The sequence below is a fragment of the Canis lupus genome, chromosome 13 (assembly GCF_003254725.2).
Source record: "Canis lupus dingo isolate Sandy chromosome 13, ASM325472v2, whole genome shotgun sequence".
Taxonomy (NCBI): Eukaryota; Metazoa; Chordata; class Mammalia; order Carnivora; family Canidae; genus Canis; species Canis lupus.
Window position 1 is genome coordinate 1894296 of NC_064255.1, and position 17914 is coordinate 1912209.

General features: G+C 37.8%; 1 protein-coding gene across 12 annotated transcripts in view; it reads left to right on the forward strand.

Moving 5' to 3' along the window:
* VPS13B (vacuolar protein sorting 13 homolog B) overlaps positions 1-17914 on the forward strand; it is a 733580-nt gene that overhangs the window by 655141 nt on the left and 60525 nt on the right. For all 12 annotated transcript variants that reach the window (XM_049093088.1, XM_049093083.1, XM_049093086.1 and 9 more), the window contains one exon: positions 17004-17159. In XM_049093088.1, coding sequence (XP_048949045.1) covers positions 17004-17159 — 156 coding nt within the window. The remainder of the gene's footprint in view (positions 1-17003; positions 17160-17914) is intronic.

The following is a 17914-nucleotide window of genomic DNA, read 5'->3' on the forward strand; positions in this document are numbered from 1 at the left end:
TCACTATTTCTTATATTCTACATATGAGTATTTAAATAAGAGTTAGACCAGTGAAGTGAGGCTGCTGGTGGTGGTGTTCCAGACAAAGGAACCAACATGTATGAGAGCTGCAGAGGCATGACACAACATGGCATGGTAGGACAACTTGACCCATTTGACTGCAGTACAGAGTACATGTGGGAAACTCCAAGATGGGAAAGTAAGTGATACCTCTTGTGTGCTGTGTGAAGCAGCTGTAATGCTGTCTTGAGCCACTGGTAACACCAAGGCAGGATAAACTGCATACTTGAAGAGGTCAAAGCTGGCTTTCCACAGAGGCTAGGTTTGAAGGATAAATAGAGGTTGGTCCAGGGAACAGTAGTGGAGGAAGCCCATGAGGCAGAACCAGGGATTTGGAGATATATATAGCATGTCATGTTCAAGGGAATTCAGATTTTGTTCAGAATAACTCAGGCATAAAAATTGTGTGTCCTGCTGAAAAGATGTGTGTTGGTAAACTGGCTCTTTGCTGGTGACAAAGAAGCCCTGATATGTCGGGCTGGCAAATTTCAATGGTGTGAATACTCTCATCATGGCTGATCTCAAGCTACCAGCGATCTCAAACAACCAGCTCACAAAATTCCTGAATGTTCAGGAATGAGTATGAGCCAGCTCCAGCACATCACTATTAAGAGGAAGTATGTTCTATAGAGCCTGGCAGCCCATTTGGGGAGATACACCTGTATGTGACGGGCATACTTTTACCTGTGGAATGGCTTTAAGTAGAGGGGTCACAGGATCACAGTTGCGTCCTGGAAAGATCTCTGTGGTGTAGTTGAAAAGACAGTCTGTGGGAGATCGAGAATGCAAACAGGGAGTAGTGTGGACTGTGCTGCAGAGCCCAGGAGTGACAGAGGTGATAGTCCCTGGGCCAAGACAGAGGAGAAGTCATCGCTTGGTGTAAATGCCTAGCAAACTCATCCTTCTGTGAATAACAGCTATAAATTCTGAACAAAACACAAACGAACTACTTCTGGAGACTGAACAAAGGGCAGGCAGATTTTGGAGGGGAATCAGAACTTTGAGCAAGTGATCTGCAGAGAGAATTCCCCATTTTTCGTGGCTGTGCCTTGATGGTAATTGCAGTTGTTTCAGTGCTGGGGTAGCCCATTGTTTTCCTGGCCTAAGGTGCCAGGGGAAAGAGCTCTGGTCACCAAGGCTGCTAGAAAGTGAGGAGAAAACGTTGGACATGGGGAAACCAGAAAATGTGAAAATAATTTGGCCCAACTGTCTACTGACTACAGAACCATATGTGTGTGTGGAAAACCGGATGCAGCCTGTACCCAGGGCTTTAAGATCTGAACTAATCTGAGCCGCCACTCAGATGTGTGAGAGTTTTCAGTTTGAGTCTAAACAAATTGATTACTTATTAAATCAAAAACATTAACACTCCAGAGCAATTATAAGAAAATCCAGTCTCCACAGCAAAACATTTACAGTGCCCATAATATAAACCAAAATTATTCAACAAATCTCAAGAATCTCAAAAAAAAAGTAGTTCAATTTCAAGAGAAAGATAATTAACAGATGCCAATGCTAAAATGACCTAGAGGTTAGAATGACCAGGCATAGCCTTTAAAGCAACTATAACAAAGGGAAAGGCACTTTACAGATGTAATTAAGGTCTCAAATTAGTTGATTTTTAATTAATCAAAAGGGAGAATATTTTGTGGACCTAATTGAGTCAGATTAAAGCCCTAAAAGAGGGACTGGACCCTTTTGTGAGGAGAGAGATACATATGCTCCTGCTGACTGTGAAGAAGCAAACTATCTTATTGTGACTGCCTGCAAAGAAGACCATGGGGCAGAGAGCTGTGGGAAGCCTCCAGGACCTGCAGGTGGCTGCCAGTCCCAGTCACTAGTCAGTCAGAGAGAGCCCTCATCCTATAGTCACAGGGGAAAAAATTCTGCCCACAAACTGAGTGCGCTTGGAAGTGGATTCTTCCCTGTTTGGACTCATGACCCACAGACAGAGTGATGGTAAACCTGTACTCCTTTAAGCTGCTAAATTTGTGGCAATTTGTCATTCCATGATAGAAATATAATACAACATGACAGAAGAAAAAAAGCCAGTAAACTTGAAGATAGATCATAGAAATCATCCAGTCTGAAGGAGAGAGAGAGAAAAAAAAAGACTCAATAAAATGAATTGAACTGCAGGGACCTGTGGGACAATTTCAAAAGGTCTAATATATGAGTAATTGCAATCCAAGAATGAGAAGAGAATGAGAAAATGGGGCCAAAAACATTAAATAAGCTCAAAAAAACTTCCCAAGTTTTGTAAAAAGATAGAAATTTACAGACCCAGGAAGGAAGCTCAGAAAACTCCAAACAGACATCTCAAAGAAACTCACACTCAGGCACCTCAAGATGAAACTACTCAAACCAAAGAGAAAGAGAAAATCTTCAGGATTAACTGGAGGGAAAACTGTAGGGGAAACCATTTGAATAACTATGAACTTCTCTTTGGATATCAGGGAAGCTAGAAGTCAATGGAGCAAAATCTTTAAAGTGCTAAGAGAAGGTTTACACTGAAAGTGATCTGTCTAGAAGCTATCTGGGGGTTACAATCACCAGGATTTGGTTACTGGTCATGAAGGAGAAGGGCCTAGTTTGTCTCTGGGGTTTCAGACTCAGGGATGAGTTGGCAGTGCTGCTGTTGGTCCAAGACAGGGAACGGGTAAAAAGACAATGTTTCGGGAACAGAGGATGGAGTAGGATATGAGAGCACAACAGGGTGATTGTAAAATCTGGTTTGGGCACATTGAGTTTTGGGTTTCTTGGGAGGACAGAAAGAATGTTATATTAGAAAAAACACACAGATTTGAAGCCATAAATGCCTGGATTTCACTCCTAAGGTTTGTTGGCTATGTAAGATTGGAAAAGTGTTTTAATTCCTTGGAGCATCAGCTTTGTCTTCTGCAAAATCAAGTTTGTTTTTTGTTTTTTTTAAATCAAGAGATTTTTGTGACTGTCCCCTGCGATAACATTTATGAAAGGCTAGTGAGGAACTCGGCTCTCTGTAACCAAAGGTTCCTTTCCTTCCCTTTTCCCTTTCTTAACTAGACATCTAAGTGCCCATGCCAAGTGCAGGCAACTTGTATGTAGGCAAGTTGAATGAAAGTGTCAGAATATCAAAAGAAATAGTCTGGCCTAAGAGGTAAAAATTGGGTCTATCATCAGTGCCTTGGGAGCAGTGGGACTAAATCAGAATGCCCAAAGAGGCAGTCCAAAGAAAAGAGGACTTTTTTGGTTACCTATTGCAGTAGAACAATGTACAGCAGTGGTATAAGCAGAGGATGACTACTATAGACACTCCACTCATAAAAGGAGAGAAAGGGAGACCTGTCAGAGTTACTGGTCCATGAAAAGTTTATATCCAACCAGATAAATGTCAGAAGTTTCTCTATTAGTAATCATCCATACTGCTGCTCAGGAATAATTGTCCATGGCTCCTTGCTTTGGATTCTCGGCTCAAGCCTCTGAGTCATCCATCCTTTTTCATGAAAAGTGTCCTTTGTTTGCACTTCATAGTTTTCTCAGCCTGCTTTCTGTCAGTAGAATTGTGAAGGATCACAGGCCTCTTTACCACTTTGTACTGTCTTCGTCTCCTTCAGTCTAAATTGGCAGTGTTTCTGCTGATATAATTCTTTAAACAACTTTGTGGGGCTCTTGTCAATCTTATTGAGGTTTGCTACAATAGACAAAATCACTCATCTCTTCAGGATAATTCCTTCTCTGCATTGGGGTTTGCTGACACTGCTGAGAGTGTTAGAAGCCCCGTGGTTTGCACAGTTTGCTAAGACACCAGTTTAGATCTCTCTGAGATCCGAACAAAGGATTTTACAGCCACATCCCTAAACCAGCTTCATCCCTAAACCAGCTTTCCTGGCTGTGTCCTGGATTTGATCTTTACCTAGAAACCATTTCTTGGTTTTAGCATCATTTGCCATCTGGAAGGCTAGAAATGTTCAAAACTAGCAAATCCTGGCTCCTCTTTGACAGTTCTTCCTTAAGTTTCTGCCAACCCCTCTCAGACTTTAATATAAGCAGCAGATAGAAGCCAGGAGGTCCCTCAACACTGCCCGGAAATCTCCTTAGCTAGATCACAGAGTTAATTAGGCACGTTTCTACTTTCCATATCACTCTAGCTTGTGGTGTTGCTAAATCCTGCCACTACATAGCAAGGATCCCCTTTCCTCCATCGTCCAGCAACATTTTCCTCACATCGTAACTGACAGCCTCCTCTAAGGCCATCAAATAACTATTAAAAATATCTTTGAAACACCTTAGGTACCCAACACTCTTCTCAAGGCCTCTGGATTCTGCCCACTTGCCTGCTCCAAAGCCCCTTGCATTTTTAGGCTTTTGTTATAATAGCACCCCACTTAGAGATAACAAAATCTTTATTAGTTACATATTGCTGCTTAATAAATCACCCGAAAGCCTGAGCAGATAAAACAACAAACAATTTTTTTTTAAATCTCCATTTCATTAGCCAAGAATTTTGGGAGTGGTTGAACTGGGTTGTTGTGGTTCAGAATCTCCTAGAAGGTCGCAGTCAAGACATCAACTGGAACTGTAGTCATCTAAAGGCTTGACTGGGCTGGAGGATCCATTTCCAAAATGGCTCACTCACATGGCTGTTGGCTGAAGGCCTTGGCTCTTTGCTACAAGGATCTCTCCATAGAGTTGGTGGAGTATTCTCATGACATAGCCACTGGCTTCCCCCAGATCGAGTGACCCAAAATAGAACAAGACAGAAGCCGTAGGGTCTTTTATGACCTAAGCTCAGAAGTCATTCATTGTCATTTCCGTGATATATCCCAGTGGTTACACAGACTAGCCCTATTCAGCGTGGGAGAGGCCTACAGAAAGGCACAAATAGCAGAAAACAAGGATCACTGGAACGATCTTGGCAGTGATAAGGAATAATAGTAGAATTTAGAGGTTAGGCTGAGGAATGGGATCTATTGAAAAGGGGATAAAAGGTATGAGAAAAATTAGGACATACAGTGTTCTAAAAACCAAGAAAAGAGTCTCTAGTGGAACAGAATTATCAGATGCAGCAGGGAGATTGAGACAAGAACTGAAGAGAGTACTAGGCAGTTGAGAGGTCATTAATGGTTCAAATATGGATAGAAGCCAAATTGAAGTGGGTTGAAAATGAACAGAAGGTGAGGGAATCAGCATGATTTTTTTTTTAATCTTGACTATGTGTTAACTAGAGAAAGCTGCAGGATCAAGAAAGGGTTTTAAGTGGAGGAAACTTAGGCATGTCCTGTGTGGAAGAAATAAATAGCAGAGGCTGATATGCAGAAGAGAAGAAAAATGATTAATGGCATAAAGTCTTAGAAGATGGGAAGAGGAAGGACTCCAGATCATAGGTAGAAGGATTGACCCTGGACTGGAGGAGGCTTATGTCAGATATCTATTGCTGTTTAGCAGAGCACCCCAAAACTTAGGAGTTTAAAAAGGTGTATTAGCTCATGAATCTGTTGGTCAGAAACCTAGATGACCCCAGGAGGTTCTTCTGCCAGTGTCTGTGTGGCTCACTTGTGGTCCAAGATGGCCTCACTTGCACATGTGGTATTTGGCCGGCTGTCAGCCAAGGTACTCTTGCTTCTCTTCATGTGACCGGCGCAGCAGACAAGCCCAGACAGGAAAGCAAGCAGAAATTGCACAGCCTGTTGAGCCCAAGTTCAGAGCTCACACAGCATCTTCCGCCACGTTCTGTTAGGCAGAGCAAGTGACAGGGGTAGGCCAGGTATTACCTCTTGCTGAGAGAACTTGTGGCCATTTGCAACTTCTCACAAAAGCCTCCTCTGATTTTGAGATTGGAGAGAGAGAATGGGGATGAATATGAATGGAGATGAGGTAGTAGTGGATATTTGCTGAAAGTAAAAAGAAAGAAAAAAGAGCAGGAGGCTTTTCAAAAAAGGAATTTTCCACAATATCTAATCCTGTAGCCTGCTCATATTAGGCATTTGGTAAATGTTCACTAAAGAAATAAATGTTTCATTACTTACTCATAACGCTTCTGACATCTCTCAGGAACATAGACTTAAAAGCTTAGTTATTTTAACGATATGAAAATCATAAACTTTTTTTACATCCAATTGGATATTTTGTGTGTAGTGTACAGACACACAAAAAGAGGTCCTCTAATCTCAAAATGTGTGCTTCTGTATACTGCCAGTGAAGTTGGGCTTTTAATTAAGAGTAGCTCCCCGTATCCTACAACCCCTCCGCTGTAACCTCCCAGTGGCCTCTCATGAAAACTTTGACAAAACTAGGAGATCACTGCAGAGGGGATTCACAGTATTCTCCAAATGAGAGCTTCTTTCAGGTCCACATGCATTTCTAACTCTACCCAATTTATTCTTTTTTAATTTTTTGTTTAAGTAAGCTCTACACTACACATAGGGCTCGAACTCATGACCCTGAGATGAAGAGTTGCATGCTTTACCGACTGAGCCAGCTAGGCACCCCAACTCTTCCCAATTTAACTGTGAAAAATTCTTGTTTGTCATAAACTAAAAGTACATTGTATAGTTACCAAATATTACCGATTTAAAGTAAATCATTTCAAGTTAACTTTGCCACCCAGTATTTCTTTCTCTAACCATGAAAGTCCAATATCACCTTTGTTGTGAAGGGCACAGCTGTCTGCAACCAGCAATTCCATGTGGGGAGGAAGGATTGTATGCTTTTGCTCCCCAGTGGCAGTAACAAGCTTCTCTTTACTATTGCTGACATTAAGAAAGCTAAAATCAACAGTGAGGTAAACACTTCTTGGGACCATCTAGCAAGGATTTTAATCCCAAATTTTGGTCATTAAGTATCTAGTAGCTAGAGCATATTTGGAATTTCTTCATTTTCTGTGGGGAAATACATTCATTCTAAATAAGAGGCAGAGGTTTGGGGCTAAGTTTTCTTTTTCCTGTATTTTTCAAAGTTTCTTTTTAAAAATGATTTCCAGTATGATATAGTTAAGACTTTTAAAGTCTTTCACCAGAAATGGCAAAGATGGGACCATGATAGGGCACTTTATTCAGTCCCAGAGTGGATTTCTGGAGCTTTCTACAAGCCTGCATGAAAAAGAACAACTGAGGATTATTTCAGCTGTGAAGCACCCAGAGGAATGACTGCTGGTGCTGCTAATGGTATCTCTGTCCCTCCTCTAGCAATAAATTTTAGATATTGAAATACAGCTTTGGAGAAAAACGTACCGAAGATTCCTTAAGCTTTTTACAAGACACTCTAAGGCTTTTCACAATCCTATGCTCTGGAAATGTGAATTCTTGATGTCTAAACATAAAGGTCCTTTACTAAACTAGTTTTAAATATGAGTTTTCATACAGAGTACTTGAAGAAAGGGAATGCAGCTGGACCATTAAAGCGTGGTATTTTGCCATTTTTAAGTAATGGGAAATACTGATTAAGAATGTTATAAAGATTTCAGTATACATAATGTAATTGTCTCTAATCATAATCTATTAGCACGAATCTGTAACAAAAGCATTAACTCTGTTAAAGACAATGGCATACCTATTATACTGTGGCACTTTTTAATTATTTCCATACTGAACAGGATATTGAAGAGCTTATTATCTAAAGGTCAGAATAATGCCCAAGACATGGCCAAGCCCAATGAGTGTCAGATGCATGGAATGTTGGATGACTTCATAGTTATGAAATTATTTCATTTCTCATGATAATTCCTGACTTGCCAAGTTAGTGAATTTTAAGAACTCTGAGAGCAGATTTTAAGATAAATGTGAAATAATCCATACTTTTGGAGTCAGGGACTTCCCTTCAGGCATTAGTTCATATTTGACTTGCTTGACTTACACTTGGGGATAAAATGAGTTAGGACAAGGTCTTAGATACCACATTCCCTTACTGGGAAAGAAAACCAACTTGCACAACTTTGGCTCATGTTTCTTGTTATACAGGCACTGAGAAGCAGCGGTTGCCATGAAATACTTTATTTAACCTTTACAAAAATGTTTTCTTAGTATGGCAAGGCAGTTTAGTTAAATGAAAATAAATAACTATAAAAATTTTGGATTTCTTTTATATCCATCTGTTGACTTCTTTTTTTCTAATTAAAAATTAGAGATAACAATTATAATTGTCTAAATTGCCATGATGACTAAAAACAAAGATTGCTTAAAGCTGTTTTATCCTCTCTTAGGACACGTGTTTGAATGTCTTCTATTTTACATTAAAGTGAATTTTGAGAAAAAAATTTTTTTAAAAAGTGAATTTTGCTGAGTGGTGAATGTTACATTTGAGAACAATTTGAAAGAAAGTTTTTTTAGGTTGGGTTTCTCTATTATTTATATTTGTACTTAGTCAAAATTGATTTTCAAACAAACAAAACAGTTTGGCTCACAAACTCAAAATATTTTCCCAAACCTGAGTGACTATTAAACAGTATCTCTAGTGTCTTATCTTATTGGTTTCCATTTTTCAGCTCCCCTAAATTCGTCTTTATTATTTCTATCCAACATGCTCTTTTCTCTCCCACTGAAGAGCTGGGTCCAACTAAGAATGTGGCAACCATCAGCTATCATTCTGTCAAAATAATGTGTCTACACAGCACCAAAATCTCCTGGCTCTGACTGCAACTCAATTAAGCAATTGAAATTATTATTTTATTTAATTAGCTTAAAAGAAAATACGGATTATTTCATATTTTATGGACAAACCATACTTTTCTGTACTCACACATACATATACATATACATTTTTCTGAATTTTTACTTTTTAACCCTTTGTGGCAGTTATCAGGGTGAACCATCTCAAAGACTCACACAATTCTGGACTTAAGGCAGTATCATGTTTTCTCAGTCACCTATCATTTAAATAGAGGGAAGTCTACACCCTTTAGAAACATGAAAACAATGTATGTGTGTAATGCTAAAATGATCTTTTCAAAATCTGTATGTCATTTTATACTGTTTTTACTATGTGCCTTTATATCTGATTTTATGATTAATATGTCCCAAAAATTATGCATAAAATTATGTTTTTAAAATATGAGGGAATTTGCTCATATCTTCTTGCAAAAATTTTTTGAAGTGTATTATTTTTCACTAATTTAGATAATTTAGATTGAGATAATTTTTTAAAAGATTTTATTTATTCATGTGAGACACAGAGAGAGAGGCACATACACAGGCAGAGGGAGAAGCAGACTCCTCAAAGAGCTAATGGTGATATGGGGCTTGATTTCCAGACCTGGATCACACCCTGAGCCGAAGGTGGACGCTTGACTACTGAGTCACCCAGGCGTCCCAGATTTAGATAATTTTTTAGCAAAGAATACACATTAAGAATCTTATTGTTTTGTAGACAGTATATAAGTCAGAAGTACCACAATTATTCATTCTACTCTCACTTCTTTTTTAACTTCTTTTTCTCTACATATATAATTTTTAAACAGAGATTGATGCCCAAACAGGGAAAAACCATAAATAAATTTTTGAATTTGGATTTCTGTTTAATTACTTATAAAATATAAATCTTTTCTAATTTTAGAAAGATTCTGTGATTTGATTATAGATATGTTGAAACAGATTCAGCCTTAATGTTTGCTAGAAATGTGTGACATTTACCCATGGAAATTCAAATAATTTACTGAAGACTATAGATGGAAGGACACAATGCACTGTTTTAAAGCTGTAGAGCCTTATACATAGAAGATATATAGAATCATTTTTTATATTAATTGTGTATATCTTGTTTTTCTCTCATACCTGTGACACTTTTTGTCCTATTTTTTTTTCTTTTTAAGATTTTATCTATTTACTTATGAGAGACACAGAGAAAGAGGCAGAAACATAGACAGAGGGAGAAACAAGCTCCATGCAGGGAGCCCAATGTGGGACTCGATCCCAGGACTCCAGGATCACACCCTGAGCCAAAGGCAGACGCTTAACCCCTGAGCCACCCAGGCATCCCATGTCCTATTTCTTTATATATTTGTCTTTAACTTTAAAGACTTTCAATTTTTTTCTATAGCAGTTATTCATACTTGAGCTACTTCCGTCAGTGTAAATCAGTATTCTGCAAATGCATTTTTTAGTTTTTCCTGCACTTATTGTTTTATCTAATTACCTTTTTACATCACGTATTTATTTTAACCTCAGGCTGTTTTCTATTTATGCCAGACTGTTCTTTCTTCTCAATGGTTTTCTACAGTTTTACAGAAGTCATGTATTTTTGCTCAGTTTAAAGAAAACCAAAACTTTCCTGTTATTCTTTTCCTGAATTCTGCAAGAGAGTATTCATGAGAACTGGTCTCTTCCCCTCACTTTTTGAGATGATATTCTCTTCCCTTTGCTTTATAGTATTTTTTCAGAGGTCACATGGCTTATTTTAGTTTATTAGTGATTAGAGTATATGGACTGTCCTTGGTTAAACCCTGTTACCACTTGAGGAATGATTAGACTGTTGCTCTCATCCTGCCCTGTGGCAGAATGACAGTCAATTCCTGGCTCACTTTCCATTTTCTAGCTGGCATGTCCTAATCTTTCTCAACTGTACAGAGGGGACAGCTTCTCCTCCATCTTTTCCCGCATCTCTGATACCCTAAATTATCACAATTTATGAAAAACTGCAGTTCCCCTTGTTCACAGCTGGTTTTGTTGTTCCTGACTCTTCCTCTGTAATGTTTGTCTTGTGATGACCTCTGATAAAATACAGCAGAGTACTGCCACATTCGGTTTTTCCCTGGGAGTTACTCTCTCTGTACAGATGTAGAAAGACCAGGGAGATAGTGAAGAGCAGGACGTCAAACAGTCTATGAAGCTCAGTTACTTTCTCTCTCTGCCTGCAATGCTTCAATCCTGGGTGTTTACTGATGACTGATGCCCTAAGGGGAAGTAGCAGCTGCTAAGAGTTCACTGCCTCTTTAGCATCCTTTTCCATACCATTCTCTTGTGGGCAAGTCCTCTTCCCAGCCCTCATGTCTCATCCCCAATAACCTACACATGTCTCTGACTGTGCAAGAGGGAGATCTGGCCTCCTAAAACAATGATTTTTATGACTCTTTCCTTTCACGGATCAAAATTCAGTGGCTCCATTTGGGTTGGGATCAAAGCTATTAGAGGAATGTAAGCTGCTGAGTTCATACTATAAAGTTATTTTCCAAATCACATTAACAAGAAATAAGACAAGAAGTTGTTTGCACAAATTATTTGAAGCTATAGCTTGCTACTTTTAGGACTTGTCCTTGTTTGTAATGCAGTCAGTGTGCTTTGTAGACATTAATTTTGTGCAGAAAGAACCACTCCAAGTTAGGCTGTCACCTGCTTGTGTTTATCAGAAACAACAGTAATATATATATTTTATTTACTCTTATTTCAGCATGTTTTTTTTTTCATGTTATTTCTTTGGGTTCTAAATATGTTCTCTGGACAGTCTTTTAATTCCCCAAGCAGAATACGTCTGGGGTCCTATAACAATTTTTTTTCCTTCCTCTCATAAAATATTAGAGCATAATTTTTCTTGTTAAATATCTGTTTCTTCCACTCTATTGTGAGAATTTTCAGTGCCAGTCATGTGTCTTGTTCATCTCTATAGCAACCATGTGTAGCATAGGCTGTTGGCTTATAGTAAATATTTAATAGCTGTAGATCCTAAAAATATTTGCTAAATTGGAAAAAAAAATGTATTGCTCTAGGGAAAAAAGCTCAAATAATTAAATTAAACTTCTCCAAGGATCATGTGAATAAGTAACAGAGCAAACCAGACCCTCTGAGAGAAGCTTGGATGCTGCAGCAATGAATGGACCATCATGTCACCTTTTAGCAAAGTGCCAGCAGGTGCAAATGGGAAAACTGTGATACCGACTAGGAAAGATAGGGAGGCTTCATTCAGGAAGCTGAATTTGAGTTATTAAAATAGAAATGTGTCATTTCTTTTCCCTTAAAATGCAGACTCTGTATGCTTTCTATTAGATATTTTTCTTTTTAATAATAGTAATGTTTATCTGATTGCAAAATAATACATATTTATGGTATGAAATTTGGAAATTACATAAAAGCACACAAAACATATACACAAAGGAATACTTAAAACATACAACCCCAACACCCCAAGATAAAAACTCTTAACATTCTAGCATATTTCTAGCCATTTTTCTCCCCTATATACTTTTTCTTCATTTTACAAAAATGGAATGTGTACTGCATGTTATCTTTTGGTAATGTGCTTTTTTTTTGCCATTAATCTATTGCTAAGTAATATTCTTAATGTTTTTTCATGCTGTGATTGTTTTTTTCAATAGCTTGAGAGGATTCTACAATGTCAGTATGGTTAGGCACACCTGAGTCAGCACCACTTACTCTCTGTAAGCATACTGAAGTTCAAATCTTATCCCTTGTCTTCCCATCACTGTGGCCCTGAGAAGCTCGCCTGGCCTCTCTGTGACTCAGTTTGCTTTTTCATCTGTAAAATGGAACAAAAGTACTTACTTCCTAAGAACATTTTAAGGAATCAGTGATAAAATCTATAAAAAGCACTTAGACTAGCGCTCAGCACATAGTAGGTGTCTAACAAATGATACCTTTTATTGTTTTTACAGTATTTTATCAGATCAATTTCCTAGCAGTGCCTAATTTTTATTATTATGATGATGCTGGAATAAGCTTACATCTAGGTAAAACTTACACATATGTATAATTATTGCCTTATGATAAATTCCTGTGTAGGATTGATGAGTCAATGTCTAAAACAGATTTTTGACAAGGACTAGCCTCCAGCTACAATTTTCATTCTAACAGACGTTTTGTGAGTGTGCCAGGGTTCCCTTTTTCATAAAGGATTGTTTTAGGCTGATTGCACAGTATTTGTGGCCTTCATTGAATTTAGTCATGAGGGAAAACCTACAAACCTCTTCCTACACCCATTTTGAGGAAGAGCAAACTACCCCCAGCACTTGTGTGATGACAGAGGGGCCTCTATTATTATACCACCTCCAGGGTGATTGGTTTGGAAAGCTTTCCTTCCCTTTCTCTTTTTTCTTCCAAAATACCCTGCATCAAGAAGTCCAAGTTACCGCTAGAAATCATCCTGATAACAGTTTTAAAATGAGTAGTAAAATAAAGTTCACAGACAAGTATCTGGTACCTTCATTCATATTTAAAATACAATTTTAAAAACTTGGCCATCCTCTTTTCTTTCTCTTCCTTGGTGTACCCTGTTTCCCTAGATTTCATCTTGTTTTTCTTTCTTCCATAACTGATTCAGGAATTCTCCCTTTGGAGGTGACTGTGGGTGGTCCTGAGAGCTGACCCCAGCCCCTTGATCCATAATTCAGTTTTAACTTTTATTTTGTATTGAAAAAAAAATGAGAGCTTTATATGCTCCCATTTGAGATCTTCAGTGGAAAAACTGTGAATTTAGTCTGGCTGCCGGCATAGCACTAGTGGGGCTGCTGGAAAAAAAGAATCTGTAGCCCCTTGAGACCTTCCAACAAGTGTGGCTGCTATGCAACTTGCCTTATTGCTTAGTTTCAGTTCCCATTGAGAAGTTCAAACACGAGTGGTTCCTATTTTGACTCTTTCCCCCAGTGGAAAGTATTAGACACTTAACAAAGTAGGCCATAAAGAATGAAATGCCTGAATAGAAAAGATGATAGAGGAAGTAAGTCAGTAAGGGGAAATTAATAGGTAAAAGGGGCAAGAATATCTCCAAGTTGATAAGAGAACATAAAAATACCATGGGCTCCAGGCAACACAGAAGAGCAATTTTTTGGCTGAGGCCATTGCTTCATCTCTCCTATGTCCTCAAGTTTCTGGCCCACCTTGCGTCTCCTCCAGACTGTTGCAGTTGCCCTGCTACCTCCACACTCCACCCTTCCCCTCCTTTCCACACATTGCTGTCCTATACAGAGGGCTTCAGTGGCCACCTGCTGATTCTTCAAGCACAAATTTCTCACTTAGTAAATCAGAGCCAGCCACAGTCTAGGTCTCTCTGTCTGACTTTATCCCTCACTCTGGTTTGTCCTGTTCCCTTTTCTCCAGCCATTCAAGACTATTAACTTTGCCTTCGGCATACCTTCTGGCTTTCACATCTCACGTTGTCCATTGTCCCCATAAGCCCAGAAAGGAAACGTCCTCTTTGCCAGAGGAAATCCTGCGGTACCTCTAAGCCCCAGCTGCTTTCATGAAGCTGTCCCAATCATAGCAGCCTAGCTAGCCCTCCTTTCTCTAGACTCCTGTGCCATGTTGCACCCCTCCTAGCCCTCTTGTTATTTATTGGTGCATCCCTGTAAGATAATAAGCTCCTTGCAAGACAGAAAACACAGCTCTTCCTCCTCCCTTCCCCCATAGTGGCTAGCATATCAGCTCCCTTATAGTAACTGAGTGAAAAATTATATGGATGAAAAAAAATTATATGGATGAATAACAGAAAGAAATTGCATGAGGATCAAGTAGTATGACATGAATTTCAAATTGTTATGCCTGATCTTATAGTTCCTTCAGTATAGAAATAAAAATACATATAGGAGCATTTGTTTTTAAATGGGGACTGTTTGGTACGTGTAGCAGTGAAATTTTATCATTTGGTTCAACAGAATAGAACTCTCATACTCAGTTGCGGTCCATGAGTATCAGCGCTAGTGTCTGGTACCTGAGTCAGTCATGCTGTGGGAAGGAGGAGCGAAGCAGTGCTGGACCATCTCAGTTCCAGTCTGTAGATTTTCTCTCTTAGGAATGCAATTCCTTTCCTAATAAATTTTTCCCATATATGTATGTATATACATTTATTTATATATATATATATGTATATATATATATATTTAAAAATTGCTATTTAGATGCTTTGAACAGTAGCCGAACATTACAGATATTCTACTGGTGATGCATATGGGGAAGAAGTGTAATGTTTTTCTCCCACCCAACTTTTCTGTGTGAACTAAATCCAGATGTATCTGGATTTTCATAATTCAAAGAAAATATCTATGCCAACACTTTGAGAACAAATAGCTGCCAAGTGAAACCTGACAGCATATTCTTTGGTGACATTGTCAGTTAAAGCTGTGTACACAGAGTGAGCAGCTACCTAAAACTGAGCTCATATGCAAATGTGAACGCTCCTCAATTAAAATTACATTGTGTACATTAAACCTTTCTTTAGAAGCTGTGGAACTTTCAGGAAAAGTATAGCCAAGCTTGACCTTAAGTACCTTGCCTCATTATTTTTTTGTCATTTCCAGCTACTAGTCTCTCCAAAGAAAACAATTTTCTTGTTTCTTTTAGTTTTGTGTGTGCCCTGAGCTTTATTCCCAGTTGCTGCTACAAAAAAACTGAAATGGTTCCAAACACCACTATTACTTTTCTTTTTATTTTTCTCTGTAACTAATATTTAAAGATCAAAGATAACTCTGGTACTTTTATGTTGTGGAGCATATATAATACCAAATTTTCCCTAAAGGTATTTGCTGTCCAGAATTTTTTTCCTTTTATTTATTTTTTATTTTTTATTTTTTTTTTAGCTATTAGCTTTCTTTTCTAGAAATCATCTGAATGGTAGCTTTTTGATTTCACAGGGTCACTGGCAATTGCATGGAGGAAGAACTAGAATGGGGCCATATGAAAAGCAGGAAGATGAGTTAGGAGGTTTTTTGGTTTGTTGTTTTTTTTGTTGTTGTTGTTGTTTTTAAGGAGGTTTTAAAAAAAATTTTGATAAGATATTTTAAAACAAAACAAAAAAAACCCTTAACTTTCCATCAAAATCATATTGTGATGACTAGTGAAATGTTTTAATTTAGGCACTTTCTAAAGGCTCTTTCTAATGCTAAACCTGAAAAATGATCTTTCCATCAAAAGGCTTTTTTTATTATGATAATTCCCATGTATATTCTTAATGTATTTATTTTAAGGGCCTATTATGATAGCTCTTGTGTACAGTGTTTTTATAGTTTCTGTTAATTGGGAAAAATGTTTCATATGATTAGCCTTTGGTTAATTCTTTTAAAAAATTATATATGATATCAAGGAAAATGGTGATTTTGTATATTATATAAATATTTTTCCTAAAATGTCAGTTTTATTTTCTTATTCTTACTAATTGTATAGAATACTATTTATTTTCATTTAAACATCTATCCTAAATAAGCAGGAATTATTATGTTGTTTTGGAATACTTGTTCAGTTAAACTGATTTTCTTAGCTGCATTTCATAAGTAGGAGTAGAAAGAGAAAACATTTGATGATCATGAAAGAAATCTGAATATTACCAAAAGTGGCAATACTGTGTGAATAAACATGAATGTGAATCAGGAGTCAGGAGGCTCATTTGGTAAATGTTAAATACATGCTCCTGCTAGCAAAAGATAGAACAAAGACATTTTCTCATACATTCAAAATGTTGAAGGTAGTTCTAATATATGATATATGATAATATATATCTAATATATGATATATATATGATATATGTGATCTCATAAAGAGAATATATTGAATGAACTGCATCCTCAAAGGGCTATTTCGTTCATTATCAACAGAAAAAATAAGGAATGGCAATTTAGGGTCAAAAATAATGCCACAAATGAAATTTTGCTTTAATTACTGACTCACCATAAGAAGGATTAAACTATCAGCCAAGACCAATGTTCTTTGATCTCACATTTCAACCTTCTTGTCCTCCAGATGAATGAAATGGTCTTTTCTCAAATGTTCAGCAGGCCTTTTACCATTTGATAGGACAATTATTTTTAAGAAGGTTTAAAATGTGATCTGGAAAACCACATTGACTCTCTGTGACATATTTGCTATTCTTAGCTTGGTTGAATAAGCTGGAAGTGGATGAATAATGCAGGTTAGAAAGAAAACAGATGCTAAATATTACAAATAGGAAGGTTTTCCAGCAATGAGACTTTCATTTTAGGACTAGATTTTTGTTGGCACTTTTGGCATTATGACGATTATTGTTTTTCTCTCCAGCTGTTACACATCTGTATTGAAGGTTGGGGCAATTGGCGCTGGTCAGAGCCCTTCAGCGTGGACCATGCAGGGACATTTATTAGGACTATCCAGTACAAGGGTCGGACTGCTTCACTCGTCATCAAGGTTCGGCAACTCAGTGGAGTGCAAAAACAGGTGAGTTCCTTGTGTTCATGCCCCACACAGCTTTTAATTATTTCACATAATTAAGCAAAACTTAGAGAAATGAAATATTAATAATTAGAAAAACCATGTGATTTAATAATTAGAAAAACAGTGATATGCCTATGTACGCTTACTACTACCTTGCACGGGAGCACTTCAGAAGTGCTTGTTGATAATCCTGAGGATGATGATGGCTTCAAACCCTTTGTCCCACATCTTTTACAACAGCTGCTAACGAGCAGTAAAATTTACTGATTTTAGTTTCACCTCTCCTCCCTGTCACCACCTACCTTCTGGTAGAGGTGCTAATGAGCTGTGAAATAGCCAAAAGGCCTTTATTAAGAAGGAAAAGAAGCACAGGGTGTTGGGGACTCTGGATAACCCAACAGTGGATAAGTTGGTTCTCATACATGTAAGAATAATCTTCCAGAAAGTGTTGTGATACCTCCCATGACAGAGTGGGCCTGGGTCTCCAGCAAGCTTTCTTTTCCTAGGAGTTAATATTAACTGCAGTAAAAATTCACTACAGTCTAACTCTTGGCATATAAAACCTCAGCTCTCAGCACATATTTTTACGTATTTTATAAAACTTCCTTTTGGCTGTTTTTGAAGTTCTAAGACTGCAAAAGGGGAAAAAAGTATCTGACACTTTTTTGTGTTCTTAAGATGTGAAAATGTGGTTTTTAAAAGATGTTTTTCAAGCATGGCGCATATGACAAGAGTAGAAAGAAAAAAAGGAAGCATTA